The sequence below is a fragment of the Juglans regia genome, chromosome 3 (assembly GCF_001411555.2).
Source record: "Juglans regia cultivar Chandler chromosome 3, Walnut 2.0, whole genome shotgun sequence".
Classification (NCBI taxonomy): Eukaryota; Viridiplantae; Streptophyta; class Magnoliopsida; order Fagales; family Juglandaceae; genus Juglans; species Juglans regia.
In genome coordinates this window covers 14336435-14355899 of record NC_049903.1, presented here as the reverse complement: position 1 = coordinate 14355899, position 19465 = coordinate 14336435, and the positions used below count along the sequence as shown (strand labels likewise).

At 36.5% G+C, this 19465-nt stretch overlaps 1 protein-coding gene across 5 annotated transcripts; it reads left to right on the top strand.

Annotated features, from left to right (window-relative positions):
- Positions 1-712: 712 nt before the first annotated feature.
- LOC108993934 (protein FAR1-RELATED SEQUENCE 5-like) lies at positions 713-8252 on the top strand. Of its 5 annotated transcripts, XM_035688135.1 has the most exons (7): positions 1239-1317; positions 4056-4140; positions 5003-5066; positions 5370-7694; positions 7784-7873; positions 7946-7996; positions 8074-8252. In XM_035688135.1, exons 3-4 carry the CDS (start codon positions 5004-5006, stop codon positions 7596-7598), a joined length of 2292 nt encoding a protein of 763 aa, XP_035544028.1. In that variant the 5' UTR covers positions 1239-1317; positions 4056-4140; position 5003; the 3' UTR covers positions 7599-7694; positions 7784-7873; positions 7946-7996; positions 8074-8252. The 5 variants fall into 5 exon arrangements, with proteins under 5 accessions (XP_018824538.2, XP_018824537.1, XP_018824536.1 ...); XM_018968993.2 differs by lacking the exon at positions 4056-4140 and having other exon boundaries at positions 713-1317; XM_018968995.2 differs by lacking the exon at positions 4056-4140 and having other exon boundaries at positions 714-1317; positions 5373-7694.
- Positions 8253-19465: the final 11213 nt, after the last annotated feature.

The window sequence follows — 19465 nt, the reverse complement described above, 5'->3', positions numbered from 1 at the left end:
TTTAGAAAAGGGCATTATTTGTGTAACAAGGTGCTTTTATATATTTTTAGATATTTTTAGATATATTTTTTTTAAACATAGTTAAATATAAAATATTTTTTAATCTCAATTTTTTAATTTTTTCATTAATCATTACCTAATCAATATAATTTTCTCAAATTTTCAAATAAAATATAAAAGCAATACAACTATTTTAAGTTTCAAAACAAAAATTATATTCAAATAAGTTTTTTTAATTTTATAATATTTTTATTTAACTTTTTCTCTATTTTTTAAAATCTAATAAAATATCATAATTCAAACAATTTTATCACTATTTATAAACTATTTCAATATTATTACAAACCATTTGATACTATTTCCAAATATTTTGAAAGAGCGGTGCTAGACCAAATGATGTAAGAGAGTAGCTTGTTTCAAGTAATCGTTAGGCTAAATTGGTTTTTTTATTTTTTTTATTTTTTTTAAATTTTTTTATTCATATATTTTTATCATTTTAAAATATTTTTAAAAAATATAAAAAATATCAATATATTAATAGTCATTTTTTTAACAAATAAATAAACAAAATTAAAAAAATACATAAAATATAAAACGAGGAGATAAATTAAATAGATAAAATAACATTTTTCATGCTGAAATATTCAAAAGAGTACAAACGAATCATGATGTACGTTTATGTTTGCGTGGAAGCAAGGTAAAAACCCATGATCCGATTTACGGTCAGACCCAAAACCGGTAAGCCCCATTCTCGTGGGTCTAGGGTTCCAGTCGCAGCCTCCACAGTTCTTTAGCATCACAACCTATTTACTTATTCACGGCCTCCACGTTACAACCTGATGCCACCATCGGAGGCGCCACATGGTCATCCACCCACTGCCAAAAGCAACCACCCTAGCACCGCCCAAAACCTCCCCGAAACCCAGCCACGTTGAAGTCCCACATACGGCAAGTCCACGCCCTCCCTCTTTTTCTGTTCTCCAAGGTTTGCATCGCACGAAGTCAACAACCGCCTTCCTCTCCGTTGCTTCTCTGCTGCCTTCATTGCAATGCCCCAAGTCACCGTTGCATTTCAAACAGCCCGTATTTTTACACTGCAAAACAGATTGTTGTCGTCTCTGGATGCCACCCATGTGAGACTCTGAAGACCAGGCAACCGACAGGACTAATGACGGAAGGCTCAACCCGAGACACCGCTGCACCAGAGCACGCACGGTTGCCTGGTTGGCTATGAACCACGCCGCCTCCCCTTGCATTGCAACGCCTCACTGTTTGTGCCACCCTAAGTCAGTGGTTGCACCAGCCTTCAACTTCACAGTAAAAATCTCTCTCTCTCTCTCTCTCTCTCTCTCAATTATCTCCATGGGAATATTTTCGATAAATTAGTTATTTTTATTTTGTTGAGTTCCTTTACTGGCAAAATACGTAACACTCCTAACCTAAGGGAATGAGTTGTTACACATTAAAATAGTTAGAAATCAGGGGTTTCCTTCACTTTTTGTAAAAGATTTTCGAGAAACCAAACTTCTTAAAGCCAGGCATCACACCACCGTGGTACTTATGATTTGATGGGTTGGAGTGAACTTTCACGATGATCATGAGGAATTAGTTGCGACTTGAGATCACTTAAAAATTTAAAATTTGAGTCTACACAGTTTATTGTGGGTTGATCATGTTGCAGTGCAAATTTATGGTCATTAATGGTTAACTTAAGAAGAGACGGTCATTAATGGTTAACTTAAGAAGAGACTGATAAGTCACCAAAGTGTTGAGTACAATAGAGTCTATGAAGTTGAAGCTTAAGCGTCAACATTGGACAACGTAATCTAAATTATGAGGTAATAATCATTTGGATCCATAGGTATTGTAGGATATGTCGTTATGGAATTGGAGATTTTGGATTGTATGCCCTGCCTTAGGATTTGATTTTAGACAAGATGTGCCATTGGAGGAATCAGTTATAGTCATAATGGAAGAACCTATGGAAGTAGAGCTAGAAATTGTTGACTTTTAAGTCCTTGGGGATTAATTATAGTTATGAAAAGCAAATTTTGAAAACGAAATTTTTATAAGGGGGGAGGATGTGAAATCCAAGCCCAACCCACAGCAAGGCCTAAAGCCTTAGGAAAAATCCAGCACACCCCTCTCAAAACAACGTGGTTTTGGATCCAAGAAACCCCAAACTCTAATTCCTTTCCCCCCTTCACTTTTCCCCTTCTCTCTCTGTTTTCCCCTCCCAATGGTACTACAAGGAAGCCACTTTATATTCAGCACACCGCACACCTGCTGAGTTGGATTTATTATATTAATAAAAAAAAACCAAAACTCACAACAAATAAGAGCAATGACATTGGCTTAGCCAAATGCCTATGCAATCTAAAATTTAACTAATAATCCCTTAAAAATGTTTGCATTGGAAGAGATAAATGGTTTGTATTTGTCTCAAGATTCTAAAGTAAATCTCCAAATGGGGTGATGACCATCGAGAATTCTCACCGAAAAACCAAAATTTTCTTCTGTTTTTTTGTTTTTTTTTTTCAAACATTTTTTTAAACCCCTTAAACATTTAAACAAAATTCACAAAATTATTAAATAAGTAATTGGTGAGAATCCTCAATTTTCCATCTCCAAATATAAGACAAAAGGGTGACTTCGAGGGCGTAGTGAGGCTGTGTGGGAGGGGCATTTTTGGCCCTAAGTTAGCTACTTTCACCCACAAACCTAGGGGAGGGTAAATCCTCCACCGGTTCCGACTCCGACGGAGTCAAAGCTGTCGAAATTTGGAGTCAGAGTTGGAGCCCATACGAACTCCAAACTCCGGTATGGATTCTAAACTCTGACTCCGAACTCCGACTTAAAAAAAAAAAAAGATCAGATGTAAAACGGTGTCGTTTTACATCTGATTAAATTTCAACCTTAACGTGAAACTACATTGTTCCATTTGGAATGAAGTCGTTTTCTACTAGAGGGTCCAAAACTGACCCCCCCCTCTTCTCTGCTCCCTTGCACTCTTTCCTTTCTCAATCTCTTTCTCGCTTTATCAATCTTTGCGTCCGTTTGCCATCTTCCTGTTGCTGTTATGCTGTCACAAGCTCAACCCCATTGTAGCCTACTTCTCCTCAGCCTTCGCGACGCCTTAAGTTGGATTCCTACTTTGATTTGTTGATGCATTGTTATATTTCCATCAAATTCAATTTTTAGGGCTTTTAAAATTTGGGATTTTTTCGATTATTGTTTAATTTGTTTGAATTTTATTAATTTTGATTCCTCTAGAAGTGAGCCTTGGCCCAATTACATTATGATCGGAACTCCTAGCTCTGGTTGGAGTCGAAGGTGGGCTTTCCGACTCCATCGGAGTCGAGCCCACCCCTACACAGACCCACTTTGAGCAAGAGTCCTAGCTCAGATTCAGATTCAAACCTCTTGCGTAGCTCGAGAGATGGTGAAAAAGAACAATTCTGTTATAGGCAACCGAGGGTGGGGAACCCCTGGGGAATCAGCTGATGTGGCTATTAAAAAAAATGAAAAAGAAATCCACTGAAACATAAGAAAAATGGAGGGAAATCAGTTGAAACAGAGTGGTCGTCGTGTTTTCGAAATGAAACCAGATAGTGGCGTCTTCGTCTGATCCCAACATTCCATCTGTGGTCGTCGTCGTGGGTAGGACCGAACTGCTTGTTGCGGTCGCCGTCGTCATATATTCCAGATCTCCTCGGCTGCATCCAAAGTTTTTCTTTGGAGCAACTCACTGGAAAGTCTTTTGAGGGGTTATGGTAAGTTGGCTTGTTTAAGTTTAAGCTTAGCTTTTGTCTTGTAGGTTTTAGTTTTCGAGTAGTTGATGTAAAATGTTTGCTTCTGGGGGTTCTTTGTTTTGTAGACTTTGAGATTACAGTGTTGAATTCCGACTCAGCCAAGGTTTTGGTTTGGGTTTGTCTCTCGGAACTGGCTTTTGTCTAATTTAAGAGTTGGGTCTAGACTCTGAAGTTGTTCGTGTCGAACGCCCCATTTCGTGGGGCTTTGGCTTCTGGCTTTTGAGAATTTTGTTTTCCTTCCAGCTCAGGCTAGGTTTGTTGGTTCACGTGAAAGATCTTGTTTTAGGAATTTGGCTTCTGGGGTTGCGAATTTTGATCTTGTTTTAGGGTAAGTTGCCCTTCCATAAATTGATTATTCATCTCTTTTCCGTTAACCTGAAATTAGAAGTTAAATGTGATGAATTTAATGAGCATGTTGAGCTGGAAGAACTATCTTTATGTCTTTACCTTCTCTGCGAGTCTATGCTATATTGATTTAAGAACATTCATATGATGTCTAGAAGTTGTGGTGGTTGCCGCTGGCTGTGCAGATTAAGCATGTATTTATTTATTTATTTTATTATCCTGGGCAAATTTCAATAGAATACAAGAATAAAACAAAGCTCATGGAGGTTTGAAAGCGCAATTGGGGTCAAGGAGATAGCTGAAGTAAGTTGGAATGGAGCTATTTGAGAATGGTAGATGGTACCATTTGAATCAGAAGCATGATAACATTGATTATTGAATCTCCTTTTATTCTTTCTGCGTTAAAAGTACTGTCATGTTCTCTTCTTTGTATCGAATCAATGGCTTTATGATTAAACTATGCTAACATGATTAAGTTTTGACTAAAAAAAAACAAATCTCTCTTTAGGAAGAATTGTCATTCTTTTTTCCTTTGGTTAATTTTTGACCAGCTTTTTAAAGTTCCATGTTATATTTTCTCTGTCTCTCTCTACCTCACAGAACAAATAATAAATATATAAATGCACTAATTGGTACTGAAATGCACTATTTTGTAACCAAATTTTGATCACATATAGTATCACTCATACTTTTTTTATGGTGCAAATGTAGATTGATCGAGATTGGTTATATTTCTTACTTGGATTTTAATGTCATATATTTAATGTGTGAGTTATACAATATTTATTAAATATTTAATATTATTTAAGATATTTATATTGACAATGCATGTGTCTCCCTCTCAGCATGGGAAACGGGAAAGAACACCCATCAACACGAATATCATCTAGCTCAAATCTCCCAACTGCGGTATGTTATATTATTTAAAAAATTGTTGGAATGTGTTGAGTTGGTTGGTATTGATTTTCAAACTACATCAATAACTTATCCAATAATATGTTAGGCATGCTATCAACTTGTCCAAACATTGCAAATTACATGCATGGTTACTCTAGACCAGTGCCTGTGTGGTCACCGGCTTTTTTGCCATATCCAAATGGCAACCAATATCCAATCAACATACATGTGGTGATTACGTGTTTTTATTTATTTATTAAAAGTTGGCTTTTTTAGGGAGTTTAATTGCACATGTTTTTATTTTTGTGCTTTTAGCAGAATGCTGATTACCCATTTAAACATGGCATGGAACCTTCGAGTCATCCGATCAATACAAGCTCCACTACGAGCGGAATAGTTGGTACAGAGGATAATACACCCAATTATAAGGAAGCTGAAGCGCCATGTACATCCTCTAATGTTGAAGAAAGTAATGAGGATAGACCAAATTCACGGGAAACCAAGAATGGCAGTGCCGGGACATCTCAGTTTGTGCAAATGGATGGTGGTGATATGATTGAGGAGCCAAAGTCGGGGATGGAGTTTAATTCTCTTGAAAATTTAATGAGTTATTATAAGCAATATGCTAAGAAATGCGGGTTTGGGGTGATGACAAGAAGGAGTGAGAGGGGAGAAGATGAGACTGTTAGATATGTCACTCTTGGTTGCGCTCGTGGTGGGAAGGCTCGGAATAGGACTTTGAATGTTGTCAAACCACGTCCTACAAGAAAGACGGATTGTAAGGCAAAAATTAATGCCTTAAAAGTTGAGGGAAAGTTTCGATTGACTACAGTTTATAATATCCATAACCACGACCTCAGTCTAAAGAAATCTCGCTTCTTTCGATGTAATAGAGAAGTGAGTGACTCCGTAAAAAGAGTCCTAGATACAAACGATTTGGCTGGCATCCGAATGAATAGGAGCTTCGGATCTCTTGTCGTTGACGTGGGTGGAACTGAGAACCTTCCGTTTTTGAAAAATGATTGTCTTAATTATATCGACAATGCAAGACATCTACGACTTGGGAAAGGTGGTGCTGGAGCACTTCGAGAGTATTTTTGTAAGATGCAGTACAAAAATTTTGGATTTTTTGTATTGATGGATTTTAATGATGACGGGAGGTTAAAGAATGTCTTTTGGGCAGACCCTCGTAGTAGGGCAGCCTATCAATATTTCGGTGATGTGGTCACATTCGACACCACTTATCTGACAAATAGATATGAGATGCCCTTTGCACTATTTGTAGGTGTAAACCACCATGGGCAATCAATTCTGTTGGGAGCAGGATTGATTTCCAATGAGGATACAGAGACCTTTGTGTGGTTATTCCAGACCTGGTTGCAGTGTATGGATGGTATAGCTCCGAAAGCTATTATCACTGATTACAACAGAGCGATGAAAAATGCAATTTCTATTGTCTTTCCAGAAAGCCGACATAGATTTTGCTTGTGGCATATACTGAACAAAGTTTTCGAAAAACTTAACTCTCATGGTTCCTACAAAAATGGGCTGAAAAATGCATTGATGAAATGTGTGTATGACACCCAAAGTGTTGAAGAGTTTGAAAAATGTTGGGATCAGTTAATCACCACATATAACTTGCATGAGAATGCGTGGTTGCAAAGCTTATACGTTGAGCGTGAGCATTGGGTACCAGCATTCTTAAAATCATTTTTTTGGGCTGGAATAAGTACAATGCAGCAGAGCAAGAGCATGGATGCCTTTTTATATGGTTATGTTCATGCCAAGGCAAACTTGAAAGAGTTTATCGACCAGTTTGACAACGTGTTGAAAAAAAAAATTGAGAATGAAAATAGCGCGGACTTTCACTCATTTAACGATACAATTCCTTGCATATCTAAATCTCCACTTGAAAAGAGATTTCAAGATTTGTACACGAATGCTAAATTTAGAGAAGTTCAGCAGCAACTTACCGGCATTATCGATATGGATCCAGCTTTACTTAAGAGGGATGGTGCAGTAAAGACCTATCTGGTAGATGATGAAATTTGTGTGGAAGAGTTCACTAAACTAGTTACACATTATGTAGATTTTAGTGAGGAAGATACAACTGCAAAGTGTTCATGTGGGTTATTTCAGATGAGTGGAATATTGTGTAGCCACATTTTGGCTATATTCAAATGTAACGGGATAAAATCTTTGCCAGATATGTACATTTTAGATCGATGGAGGAAGGACATCAAAAGGAGATACACGTTAATCCACAGTAGCTATGACACAGAGGATCACCGGGCAGATGCTAACAGATATTCAAGTCTATTGAATGTCTGTTATCAGATGATTACTCATGCAGCAGGTTCGAAAGAGCATACTGAGGATGCAACTAATAAGTTATATGCAATGATTGACTTATATCGTGACAACCAAGGACCCCCATCGAGGACTCTAATAGGTTTTAATGTTGGTTGTACGACAAAGGACACAACTACAGTTGGTAGTTCAAAACAAGTACTCAATCCACTTGTTGTGAGAGGGAAAGACTGACCCCCATCTCTGAGGTGAGCATTCAGGATAGAAAAAGACATGCAGAAAGTTAAAGCAAAGACGAAGAAAGCACCAGTAAAGGGGAAATGCAAACAGGTGCACATTTTGGCCGTATTACATGTTTATTATATTTTATTAATGCAAATATGATAAATTTGTGTTGTTATTTGTTACTTGATTATTAGCGAGATGGAGGAGATACACCAGTGGTTGCCACTTGTAGGAATTTATTTGGCCCTTCAGAGATGAATATGTCCAATGTTGGACAAGTGCAGGTATATTAATAGTTACATATTGATATTTGAATTATAATATTTGACTGTTTTTTAACGAGTATTTATCATCAGGCTGTTCCAGAAAGCATAGCTTTTGACATTTTGATTGAGAGTCAAGAAAGTGTAAGTGGAACCCAACTTTTTGATATTTTAATAGTAATATCAATATGATATTAATATTTGCATTTTATTCTTTACAGATACAATTTGGGTTGGATGGATTACAATCGGTGCACTTTGGGTTGGATGGATCACAACCGCTGTAATGATATGATTCAATTTGTGTATTGATGTTTTTTAGGGACATTTTGGCCATATTGAATATTTGTGTATTGAATGTATTCCAGGGGATTTTTGTTTATTGAATGTTTTTTACGGACTTTTTGGTGTATTGAATATTTTGTTATGTATTAAATGTATTCCAGGGGATTTTTTTTAAAATATTTTTTAGGGACTTTTTGGTGTATTGAATATTTTGTTGTTGAATGTATTCCAGGGGATTTTTTGTATTGAATGTTTTTTATGGACTTTTTTGTGTATTGAATATTTTTGTGTGTATTGAATGTATTCTAGGGAATTTTTTTTGTATTGAATGTTTTTTAGGGACTTTTGTGTAATGAATATTTTTTGTGTATTGAATTTTCTTAGAGACTTTTTTGTGTATTGAATGTATTACAGACAAAGAAAAGTTATCATCCCATCACCAAATCCGGGTTTAAGGTCACCTCTAGAATTCTATTTCCTTTAATCCCAAAAGAAGCAAAATATGGTCCTTCGCAAATTCAATTCTAACACGCAGATGCAATCTGGAAATTATACTTGACAGATTTGCTTGGTGAACTCTATCGGTCCCAAGGACCCGAAACCTTCAATGAGGCTCTAGCTTGCAAGTAAATCATTCAAATCAAAATAAATACTCGGTTTTTTATGTCATATCTATAGCCTCATTCACCTTTCTAGTAAACCTTAATATTATTATTCAAGCACATGGTGAATCCCAAAAAAAAAAACTTAAATAAATATTAAAATGATGATTGATACCATACTCGTATCCATTTATGGAGTTTTTGAAAGCTTTTATAATAATTTCCATCATTACTTGCTTTACCATACAAAAAAAACCTGATAAACTTTCAAAGGCTAATCTTCATTTTCATTGACAAAAGCTATCACTTTAATAACACGAATACCTACTTTTATAGATAAATTAATCATGCATAAATAGAGAAAGATGAAAAAAAAGGCAAATAAATAGATGATGGATGAGGAAAAAGGTAAATAAATATTGTTCAGTTTTGTAATTATACTGTCCAAACAGTAGAGCATTTAACTACTAGTCAAAAATCACCGAGATACTACCAAGTAACATGAAACAAAAACTACAAAAGCCCAGTACACCTAGAGCAGTGTGCGTGAACGCTTTATTTCAGGTTGTTGCTCAAGAAGCACCAACTCCTTCAAAACCTCATCATTTCTATTGGATAGAATCATCTCTCTCTTCTCGATCTCATCCGCTCTCTTATGGAGCTCAATCTCCATCTTTTCGACTTCGTTGAGTATCTTCTCGAGCTCATTCTCATTCTTTAACAATTCATTTTTTTCTTTAACAGTTTATTTACTATATGCCCACTTGAAATACTTGCAATATGGTAATCTCTGAACATTTTATATATATAATAAATGTTAGATACAAATAATATTATCATTTCATTAAACCTTTTTACGTTTCAAATAAAGTAGTTAACTATATGTTGTATTTTGGACACCTTAAGAAGGGTCATCCTGGATTTCTTGTAATATTTGAATATCTTAATGTGGCTTTAACCTCACAGAAGCATAATGGTTGATCGAAAGTACATTTAACAAAGGATGATGATGACATTCTAACAAGAACCATAATCACAAGGTGATTTAGGTTTTCAAATCCAAGGTTTAAATCCAATGTTCAAATCCAAGTTACAAGTTACAAATCCAAGTTATAAGTTACAAATCACAAATCCAAGATTCAAATCCAAGGTACAAATCCAAGGTTCTAATCCAAGGTTCAAATCCAAGTTACAAGTTCAAATACAAAGTACAAGTTACAAATTCAAGTTACATCACAAGTTACAAGTTACAAATCCAAGTTATAAGTTACAAATCACAAATCCAAGGTTCATTTCACATTATTAAACACTTTTCCCTAATGCTAACAACATTATGAAGATAAACAGGTAGGGTTCTTAGATAAGAACACAGTAGTGTGGGGTATTGCACAAGAAATATCTTAAATGCAACCAATGAAGTCTAGAGAAACCTTAAGGCTCGTTGGAGATACTTCCTTCAGTGACTTAATGCCTCTCTCTCTTACAATAACAAGCAAAACAGAGTGGTCAATTAAGTGGTGAAAATGAAGAGATCTTCAAATAATAAATGGCACATCAAAATCAGTCTCAGCATCAAAAACAAATATCTATATCATAAACTTATAGAAAGCAAATAAAATATCTGTATCATAAACCCTAGTTTCTGGATTAGGGTTAGGGTTTCGAGATTTAGGGTTAGGGTTTTAGAAGAGTGCTTTGTGGTTTGGAAGATGTGGGGAAGAAGAGGGAGAGGTAGAGATTCGTCGTCTTTTTGTGGGTCCTAAAAGATTCATTACTTGGGGAAGAATAAGGGATTTTGGCTTCGAGCTTCGATTTCATGGGAAAGATGAAGAGATTTCGGCTTCGGGCTTCGATTTCGTGGGGAAGACAAAGGAGAAGGTCTTCATTGCTTGGGAAAGACGAAGGGGAGATTTCGACGTTGATTTCGTAGGGAGGCTGGAATGCTGAAATGATGGTAGCCAGGCGGATCACTTGTAGACGAATGAAGGGAGACTTGAGTGCTTTGAGAGCGTTTGGGGGTTGAAGACGAATGGAGGGAGACGCTGAAGGGGTTCGGGGGTTGAAATCAAATGGAGGGAGACGAGTGTTGAAATCTAAGAGGGAAAAAAAATACAAAACGTCTCGTTTCATTTTCCACGGGAGCAACGGTTTCCCCTCCAGGTTGCATAAAGTGCCTTTCAAAAAAGAAAGGATTATTATGCCCTTGTTTGGATTCGGAGATGAGATGGTTTTTCACTCTGTACAGAGGAATGCTTTCTTATCCAAACAGCTAAACAATGGGTTTGAAGACTGTTTCAATTTATTCTACAAGACGACAAATAACTATGCTTCTGTATTTTTTCAGAAGAAACAGTGTCTGTAGAGTACTTTTCCAGTGAAAAAGCATGAAGGATCGTAAGACTCATTGATGCACCGATCTCCTCTGTGAAAAACAACCTCTCAGTGAAGAATTTTTTCTTCTTGTAGTTGGCCTTAAATCATTGTCATCTTCACAGAAACTCATCTCCTTGAATTTTTTTCCCTCGCTCCTCACAGTCCATTGAAGGCCTTCCCGAGAGAGATCCAAGGCTCAACAAGGAAAGTCACACGAAGTTGCCCCCATTTTTTCAAACGGTTCTACTCCTTCAATTTGGCCCCTCTAGCCAACTGTCGATTGTCGTATAGAGCATGGAAAAGGCAAGCCAAGGACCCTGAGAAACCCGTCAATCTGCCATTGCTTGCTTGGTAAGTCCCTTCTTAACTCTGTCCATCGAAGGCCTTCTGTACGTTACCGTGGCTTGAACCTAAATGTAGCAGAGATTCCCCTGCCCCTACCCTAAAGTGAATTCAAATAAATTTGATTAATCTATTAAAACTACTGTTTACAATTTGGCACATTTGGGTGTCATTTCCCATTACAAATAGAGGATGCCGAAGACAATGAAACCTAGCCCTCCAGTTCCCTACAAACACCGCACCCTAATCCCCAGATCTAGACGAGGACTCCCTCCGTCTCATTCTGTCACCACGACGGCTCCAAGGATGCGCTCCTTCCAAGTATGTAAAGATGATTTTTTGGCGATTTAATTAGGCTACGATTACTGAATTTCTATGTTGTGTTTTGATGATCCTGTATGTTGATATATGATGTGGTTATAATATTCTAGTGGAAATGTGATTATGATGTTCTGTGTTGTGATGTGGTTATGATGTTCTGGGTTGGGTTGTGATGTGATGTTCTGGATTGTGATGAAATTTGTGATGTGGTTATGATATGAATTGGGAGTGATCATTCTCTTTCAATGTCATTCACAACCAACCCAACATAGTTTATCCAAAATGGAGGAAAAAGAGCAACATTACCAAAGTTCACAAAATATTGTCCAAGATATTACAACATCAAAATGTCCCTAGAAGCAGCATAGCTCCCAACCCATCACCCTGTAATCTATCCATTCCAAGTCAAAGAGATAAAATAAAATAAAATAAAAATCTTCAATTTGTAAAATAACTATCAAAGAACAGCAATGAAAAAAGTATTGAAAACAGCTATCAAGAGCACAAATAAATCAAGTACATGGAACTAAAGAATATAGGAAACACTGCTTACATTTATCAAACACTGCTTCTCTGTTTTTGTTTTTTGTTTTCAAAAAATAAAAACAGAAAATGATGTATAAACACAATCTCTGAAACATGTGTTGTGTTATTATTGCTGGACAATGGGTGAATAATGAAAAGACTCACGACGAATGATATGCATTGCTAAATGGCACTATAATGAACACAACTGATCATATATGCATATATGCATACACTCATGTCAAGGTGAGAATGAACAGACACTAATGTTTGCACATACATATATATATATATGATCATAATTTTCTACACAAACCCTGATGTTTGTGAGGAAGAAAGATAATAGGGATCTAAATTCATATCTAAAGAAGATCATGCACAGATAAAAGTATCAATCTCAAGTTTCAACCACTATATATATATAGTGCCCTTTAGGTAGTTTAATCCGGCCACAATACAGGACTATATATAGTGCCCTATAGTTGAGAAAAACTATATACATTACTGAGATGTGGATCATAGCCCATGCCTATATAAACTTAGAATGCCAGACATTAGACAGCTTACAAACGGAACAACAAGCACTATCTCATAGCTCTAGCTCTAGCTCTATCTCATAGTACCACAAGGAATATCCCTCACCTGCAAATTCCATAATTGTTTTAACCAATTATTTTTTAACTCAGTAAAATCAGAATTGCTTAATCACTTATTTCATTGTAAGAAATTCAACTTAGTTTTAAAAATGTAACCAAACTTGCACTTTATAAGAAAAATACATAATCATCCCACCAACAAAATATTGTCAAATGTGATTTATGCCAAACTGGCAATAACCAAGTAAAAGTTTCAGGCAACACAAACATATATAATAACATAGAGATGGTTCTGGAATCCAAAATGGTTATATGGTGACATGACAATCATTCCTTTTGCATTCAAAAAAGCTATTAATAAAACTTCTTTCCTAATTAAGCAAAAAACAAAAACAAAAACAAAAAAGGTCTTACAGCCTAGGTAGAAGCTATTTTAATAGGAAAGAAACAAAAGTATAGTTAAAGTAAAATTTGATTAAAGCATAGTTTATTAGAATTAATAATTGTTTTGTTGGGGGGTCAGTTTAATTAAAGTTTAATTTTGTTAATATACTTCTGTCTTTTCTGTTCTTCTAGTGGTACTACTTACGCTCCTATGCAAACATCGTCCATCTCAACATGTATGGACTATTTTAATTCCGGTTCATTACTCTTATTAAGGCATATTTGTAATAAAGTTGCTTTCGTAGCAAAGTATTTATTATGTTTAATAAATTCTTTCATTCCTATTTGAGGATTTGTGTTTTTCATGTTTACACTACCATTAGACTGTTTCTACTTGACTTTGCCTGTAACATTGCATATTTAACAAACAAATACTTGTTTATGTTATATTACCAATTTCTTAGCTATTCAAAATGGATGATCTAGAAAACACAATCTGGGATCGTGAAATTTGGGGCGATGGCATGGAGAAGATATTCATTGACATGCTCTACCAGGACACTCTTCAAGGTAGATTAAGGGCTGTAAATATCACGAATAGAAAGCATATAGTTTATGCTGAGCGGCTCACCGCTATTAGTGTAAAGGTGTTTGACACGAACCAGATTCGCGGCAAACTCCAGAGGTTGAAGGGCCTATAACATTTGTTTACCGATCTACTGAGCCAAACCGGGATGGGTTGGGATCCCAACACGAAAACGGTAGTGGCGAGCAACGAGTGCTGGGAAAATGCCATAAAGGTAAAAATAAACTTACTAAGCATCTTTATTTCACTAAACAAGTTTTTTCACTACAGAATTTATTATTGACATGTGTGTATATTATGAAAATATTAGGTTAAATCGAAATGGGGGAGGTTTCGTACCTTCGACTATCCAAAGTACGAGGAGTTGTGCACCATATTCGGCGCTTCTATTGCATACGGGACTTTGCAACACATGTCAACACAATTGCCCCCAGATAGTGACGACAAGCGGCGGACTGATTCAGAGATGCAAGCTTGGCGCCCTCCAGCATTGGGCAATCGACAGGGATTGCGCATTGAGATTGATGACATGAATGAGTTTATGGGAATGGGGTCATCTTCAGGCAGTATATCGACACATTCATCACGTAGGCATAAGAAGAAAATGAGCCAGCTCGATCAATAAATCTTTACGGCCCTCGAGGAGGTGAAACGCATGCTGATCACGCAATGTAAGCGATATAAGGAGGTTGGCGCTATGTCTTCAGTGAAGCGCAACAGAGGATCAGAGCCTACTGAGGGCAGCGATGGGGCTTATGATCCGTTGAGTCATTATACAAAATTGCTCAGTGAGATTTCCCTGAGACTGAAGGGCCAATATGGTATCGTGCAGTGAAAGCGTTACTTGATCTTATTATGTAGCGAGCCTTCTTGTCGATGGACGAAAACGGGAGGGAACTTTAGGTCTGAAATTGTTGCAGAGTATTTAGGATAATTGCTTTATCATCTATTTATTTTCGTGACTGTTACTTTATTTTTTTATGTGGCCATATGTATGTTATTGGTACATGATGAGTTTATGTTATTGCTACTGTATGAGTTTGATCAGTTTATGTGATTGCTACTGTATGAGTTTGATCGGTTTGTTATTGGTAGTTGTGATGTGTTCAACTTTTTCCATGATATGCATTTAGTATTAATGCAATCTTTATTAAAAATATGTTTTGCAGACAAGTATATATTAGATGGTTGATGAGAACAAGAATAGAAATATAGTTATGCTTTATGTATTAAAGTATAATGTTGGAATTATATAGATTATAATTTGTAACCTTTTTTGTGGACAATGACCATGGTAGAACATATTAGAACGTGACCATAATATAGGGGTGGGCAGCGGGGGCCCGCCCCTGCCCCCGTCCGCCCTACCCCAGCATGGGCGGGCAAGTTACCTCGCACCGCCCATGCGGGGGCAGGGGCCCTCGCCTTGCATAAAGGACCCCTAGCGGGGGAAAGGGGCAGGTTGACCCTAGTAGGGCCTCGCCTTGCACCCCGCTCTGCACCCTTCCATATTTATAATAAAAAATATAATTTTTTTATCATCCTAGATAAATAATTTATATAAATATATTGTATATAAATCTATACAATTTGTTAAAAACTTGAATTTAAGTTAATGGCAAAAAGTCCCACATTGCCTAAAAATTACTATTGTTGTCTTGGCCTCCTATATAAAAGTTAGACTAGGAGGTCAAAACAATCCAAAATACAACTCTAATGAGGTTTATATTTATTTTAAATAAAATTTATAATTATATTATATTATAATTTGGGTCTAAAAAAATTATAGACAAAAAAAAAATTATAGACCCAATGAATCACTGGGTTGAAAGGGGGGCAGGGCGGGTTATGGTAGGGGTGCTATTCAACCCCACCCCCCGTAACGGGGCTAGGGGTCTCGCCCTCGCCTCCTTGGGGCCGGGGGCGAGGTTGAAAACTAAGGTGACCCCACCCCGCACCATGCGGATAGCACCCCTACCATAACATGGATGATGCGAATTGGTCAGCGGGAACCTCCTTGATGGACGCAAACCACGATGCGTACGACATCTTCCCTGATGGTCCCGCACCATGCGGTTAGCACCCCTACCATAACATGGATGATGCGAATTAGTCAATTGGAACCTCCTCGATGGACGCGAACCTCAATGTGTACGACATCTTCCCTGATGGGGGTGCGACTGATATTAGTGATGAATTTGCAAAAGACACGATTGAGATCATGGACATCTTTGGGAATCTCGATATTTGAGAGCAACAGATTCTTAGATAGCAACAACATAATATTGGCCTCGAGGACATCAATATATTTTGAAAGTTTTAAATGGAAATCCGACGAATTGTCACTAGTTATTCAGAATGAAGGTTGGTGCCTGCCGCGCATTATGCGGCTTGTTACATAACAAAGAGTTTTGAGGGATACTAGAAAAGGGGTGATCATTCGAGGAACAAGTAGGCATGTTCAGTTCGGTAGTGGTGCTTGAAGAAGAACAACGCATTATGGCTCAATGGTTTCAACATTCAACAGAAAACTATTAACTGGCACGTAAGGGAAGTCACATGGGCCCTCTTGTGTAGGCTTGAGACACATCTTATTCACCCAACACACACATCCGGAGTGCACCCAACAATCGTAGCCAACTCGAGAAATTATCCTTGGTTTGAGGTAAGTACTTTATCATACATAATAAATTATAATTTTGATTATGCAGTAGTTTTGCTTAAATTAATTATTTGAACGTATGCAAGCATAATAAGATGGATAATTTGTTTGTAGCGATGCATTGGTGCGATTGATGAGACCATTATCGACGCCATTGTACCTAAGGAGGTACGTGAGGCATTTCGCAATCGGCATGGGCGAGTTGCCCAAAACGTCTTGTGTGTATGTGACTTAGATATGAAATTCATATTTCTATATACTGGTTGGAAGGGAATCACGCATGATGTACGCATATTCATTGATGCATTGAGTCAAGCTCGCAATCAATTTCCATGGCCTCTAGATGGTGAACATATAATATTATTTAATTGTTTTTGTTAAAAAATTATTTGTCTTAATATGTATTTTGTTACATCTCTGGGAATGGTTGGTAAGTAACTATTTTTTTGTTGTTTATGTGTTAACATATTATTATTATCTAGTCGATTCAGCGTTCCCATGTACTCGAAGATTTATGCCCCTTATCCAAGAGAAAGATATCATAGAAGTGACCATTAGGGTCAGCGAGAATTTATGGGATATAAGTAGGCCTGTGCATAAAAAGCCTTAAACCGATCCGTCCGCAAGACCCGTTATTGGCCCGTTCGACAAAAGTCGGATTCATCGGGTTAAATATAACAACGGGTTGACAATGTATTATGTCGGTCGAAACCGAAGAAACCGCAAGATTCTCATTCACTAATATTTTTTTTTATCTTTTTTACAAAATCAGCATAAATCCTCCCTCCATCAATCACTTTCTTTATTCTATAAACGACAAGCAACTTGCACTCTTTTTTACCTCCATTAATGCTTTCGCTGCAGTGGTTTTTAATGCTTTTGTTCAATATCCCATAATGCATTTGGTGGAATAGGCAACGTGTCTTTGAAGCTTTACTCTCTCTCTCTCTCTCTCTCCCCTACTTCACACGTTGTAGACAGAAGATACTGAAGGTTACATAAGTAGCTATTAATGCCCGTACAACTCTTATCCGTTCACTTCCTCCATTCATTTTTGTGGAGCGGGCTTTATGATTTTTACAGTGAAGCAAAGAAAACTCAGTTTCTGATCTGATCTTAGAAACCGATTGGAGATGGTGAGGCTTCAGTACCGGCCTCATAGAGGAGGAGCACTGGCTGGGCTTTGGGTGCTGCTCTTTCTGGTGTTCTTGCCCAGTTTGTTCAATCATTTAGGCCATGCTTTGCCTTCCATGTTCTGTATTCGCATTATTTAATTGGAATCATCTTCCTTCCTACTTCACTAAATGGGTCAGTGGATGTTTTCTAGCAAAAAGGCTTTTTTTTCTTTTACTTTGTTTTGTACTGATCATCCCATAAAGTTTAATAAAGCCCCTAGAGAAATCTCATTTATGCCTAGACCCGAGATCTTGATTCTCTACGTTTGATTTCCGCTACGGATACCTGGGTTGTCTCCTGCGTTAGGGAAAAGAGAAAAATGTCATCGTCCACGCTTTTTGCCCTCCATTGGAACGAACGAAGAGAAGCAGCACGGTTTCGACCCGACCCGATTTTCACGGGTCGGATAGGTTCGAGTTCGCGCGTCTTTTAGCGCGGGTCAAGTCGGTTCGGACCAAAATTTGGCTTGAACGGGTCGGTGTGCAGGCCTAGATATAAGGATTATTTTAATCATCGTCATTCAACCATTCGTAACGTAATAAAATGTACATTTGGGTCTTGAAGTCATGATTTAGAATTTAAATACTCATACCCGCGTATTCAGTTGGGACACAAGGGCTTCTAATCACTGCATGTTGTACGTTACACAATTTTATTAGAATGAAGACGTTGAACGACTTCTTGTTCGGCTATTGGAGAACCACACAGCTTAGTCCAAGAGGTCGTGCAGTTGGTGAAGCTGAAGCTTCAGCACGTCATCCTGACATGACCGTGAAATCAGCCCGAGCTATGGCTGCAATTATGGATGACATTGTCATTTCTATGTGGGCAGACGGGGGTGGTGATTCAATGGTAAGTTACTCATGATGACATGTATATAATAAATATTTGGATTGTAAGGATGTAGTTTGCTTATTCAAACTTATTACAATTTTGTAAGTACATTTTGAATTTATCTGTGATTTATGTAAAATTTGTTTTAAAATTTTGATGATATATCATACAAACAATTTGATTTTAGTATGGGTGTCGCGATAGATTACTTATTTACGTACATGGAAAAGTTTGTAGCAAATTTCTTTACAAATTAGCGTCGCTGATTTTACAAGGTCCATATGTAGATTTATTTTAATAAATGATTGGTCCATATGTAATTTTTATAATAATAAAATTATAAAATAATGTGATTTTTTAAGTTAATGATATAATTTTTATCTAATTTATTATCATTGACCATAATCGAAACGGTCAAAAGCTGGGCAAAATGACCATTAGTATTTGAAAATGGAAAATAATTTTAAGTACAATTTATTTATAAAAAAATATTATATATATATAATAATTATTTAACAATTTTGGAAATAATTAATATTTTCATTTGATATTTTACTAAATAATTTGATTGGAAAAAAATATTGTCATTTTATAATATTATTATGAAATATATTATAAAAAATAAAATTTGGATAGGTAATTTATAAATTATTATTAATTATTTATAAATATATTTATAAATAAAACAAAATCATTATAAATACTATACAATAATTTATAACATCCACATCTATCTCATCTCTAAAAAGTTAAAACCATCTTATCTCACTTTCAATCCAAACACATAAAATTTTGAAAAATCATCTTATCTGATCTCAATTCAACTCAATTCAATTCAATTTAACAATCTCACTATTATTTATAAATCATTTCGATTCATCTCATAAATCAAACGGACGCATGTGAGGGCAAAATCGGCATTTCAAA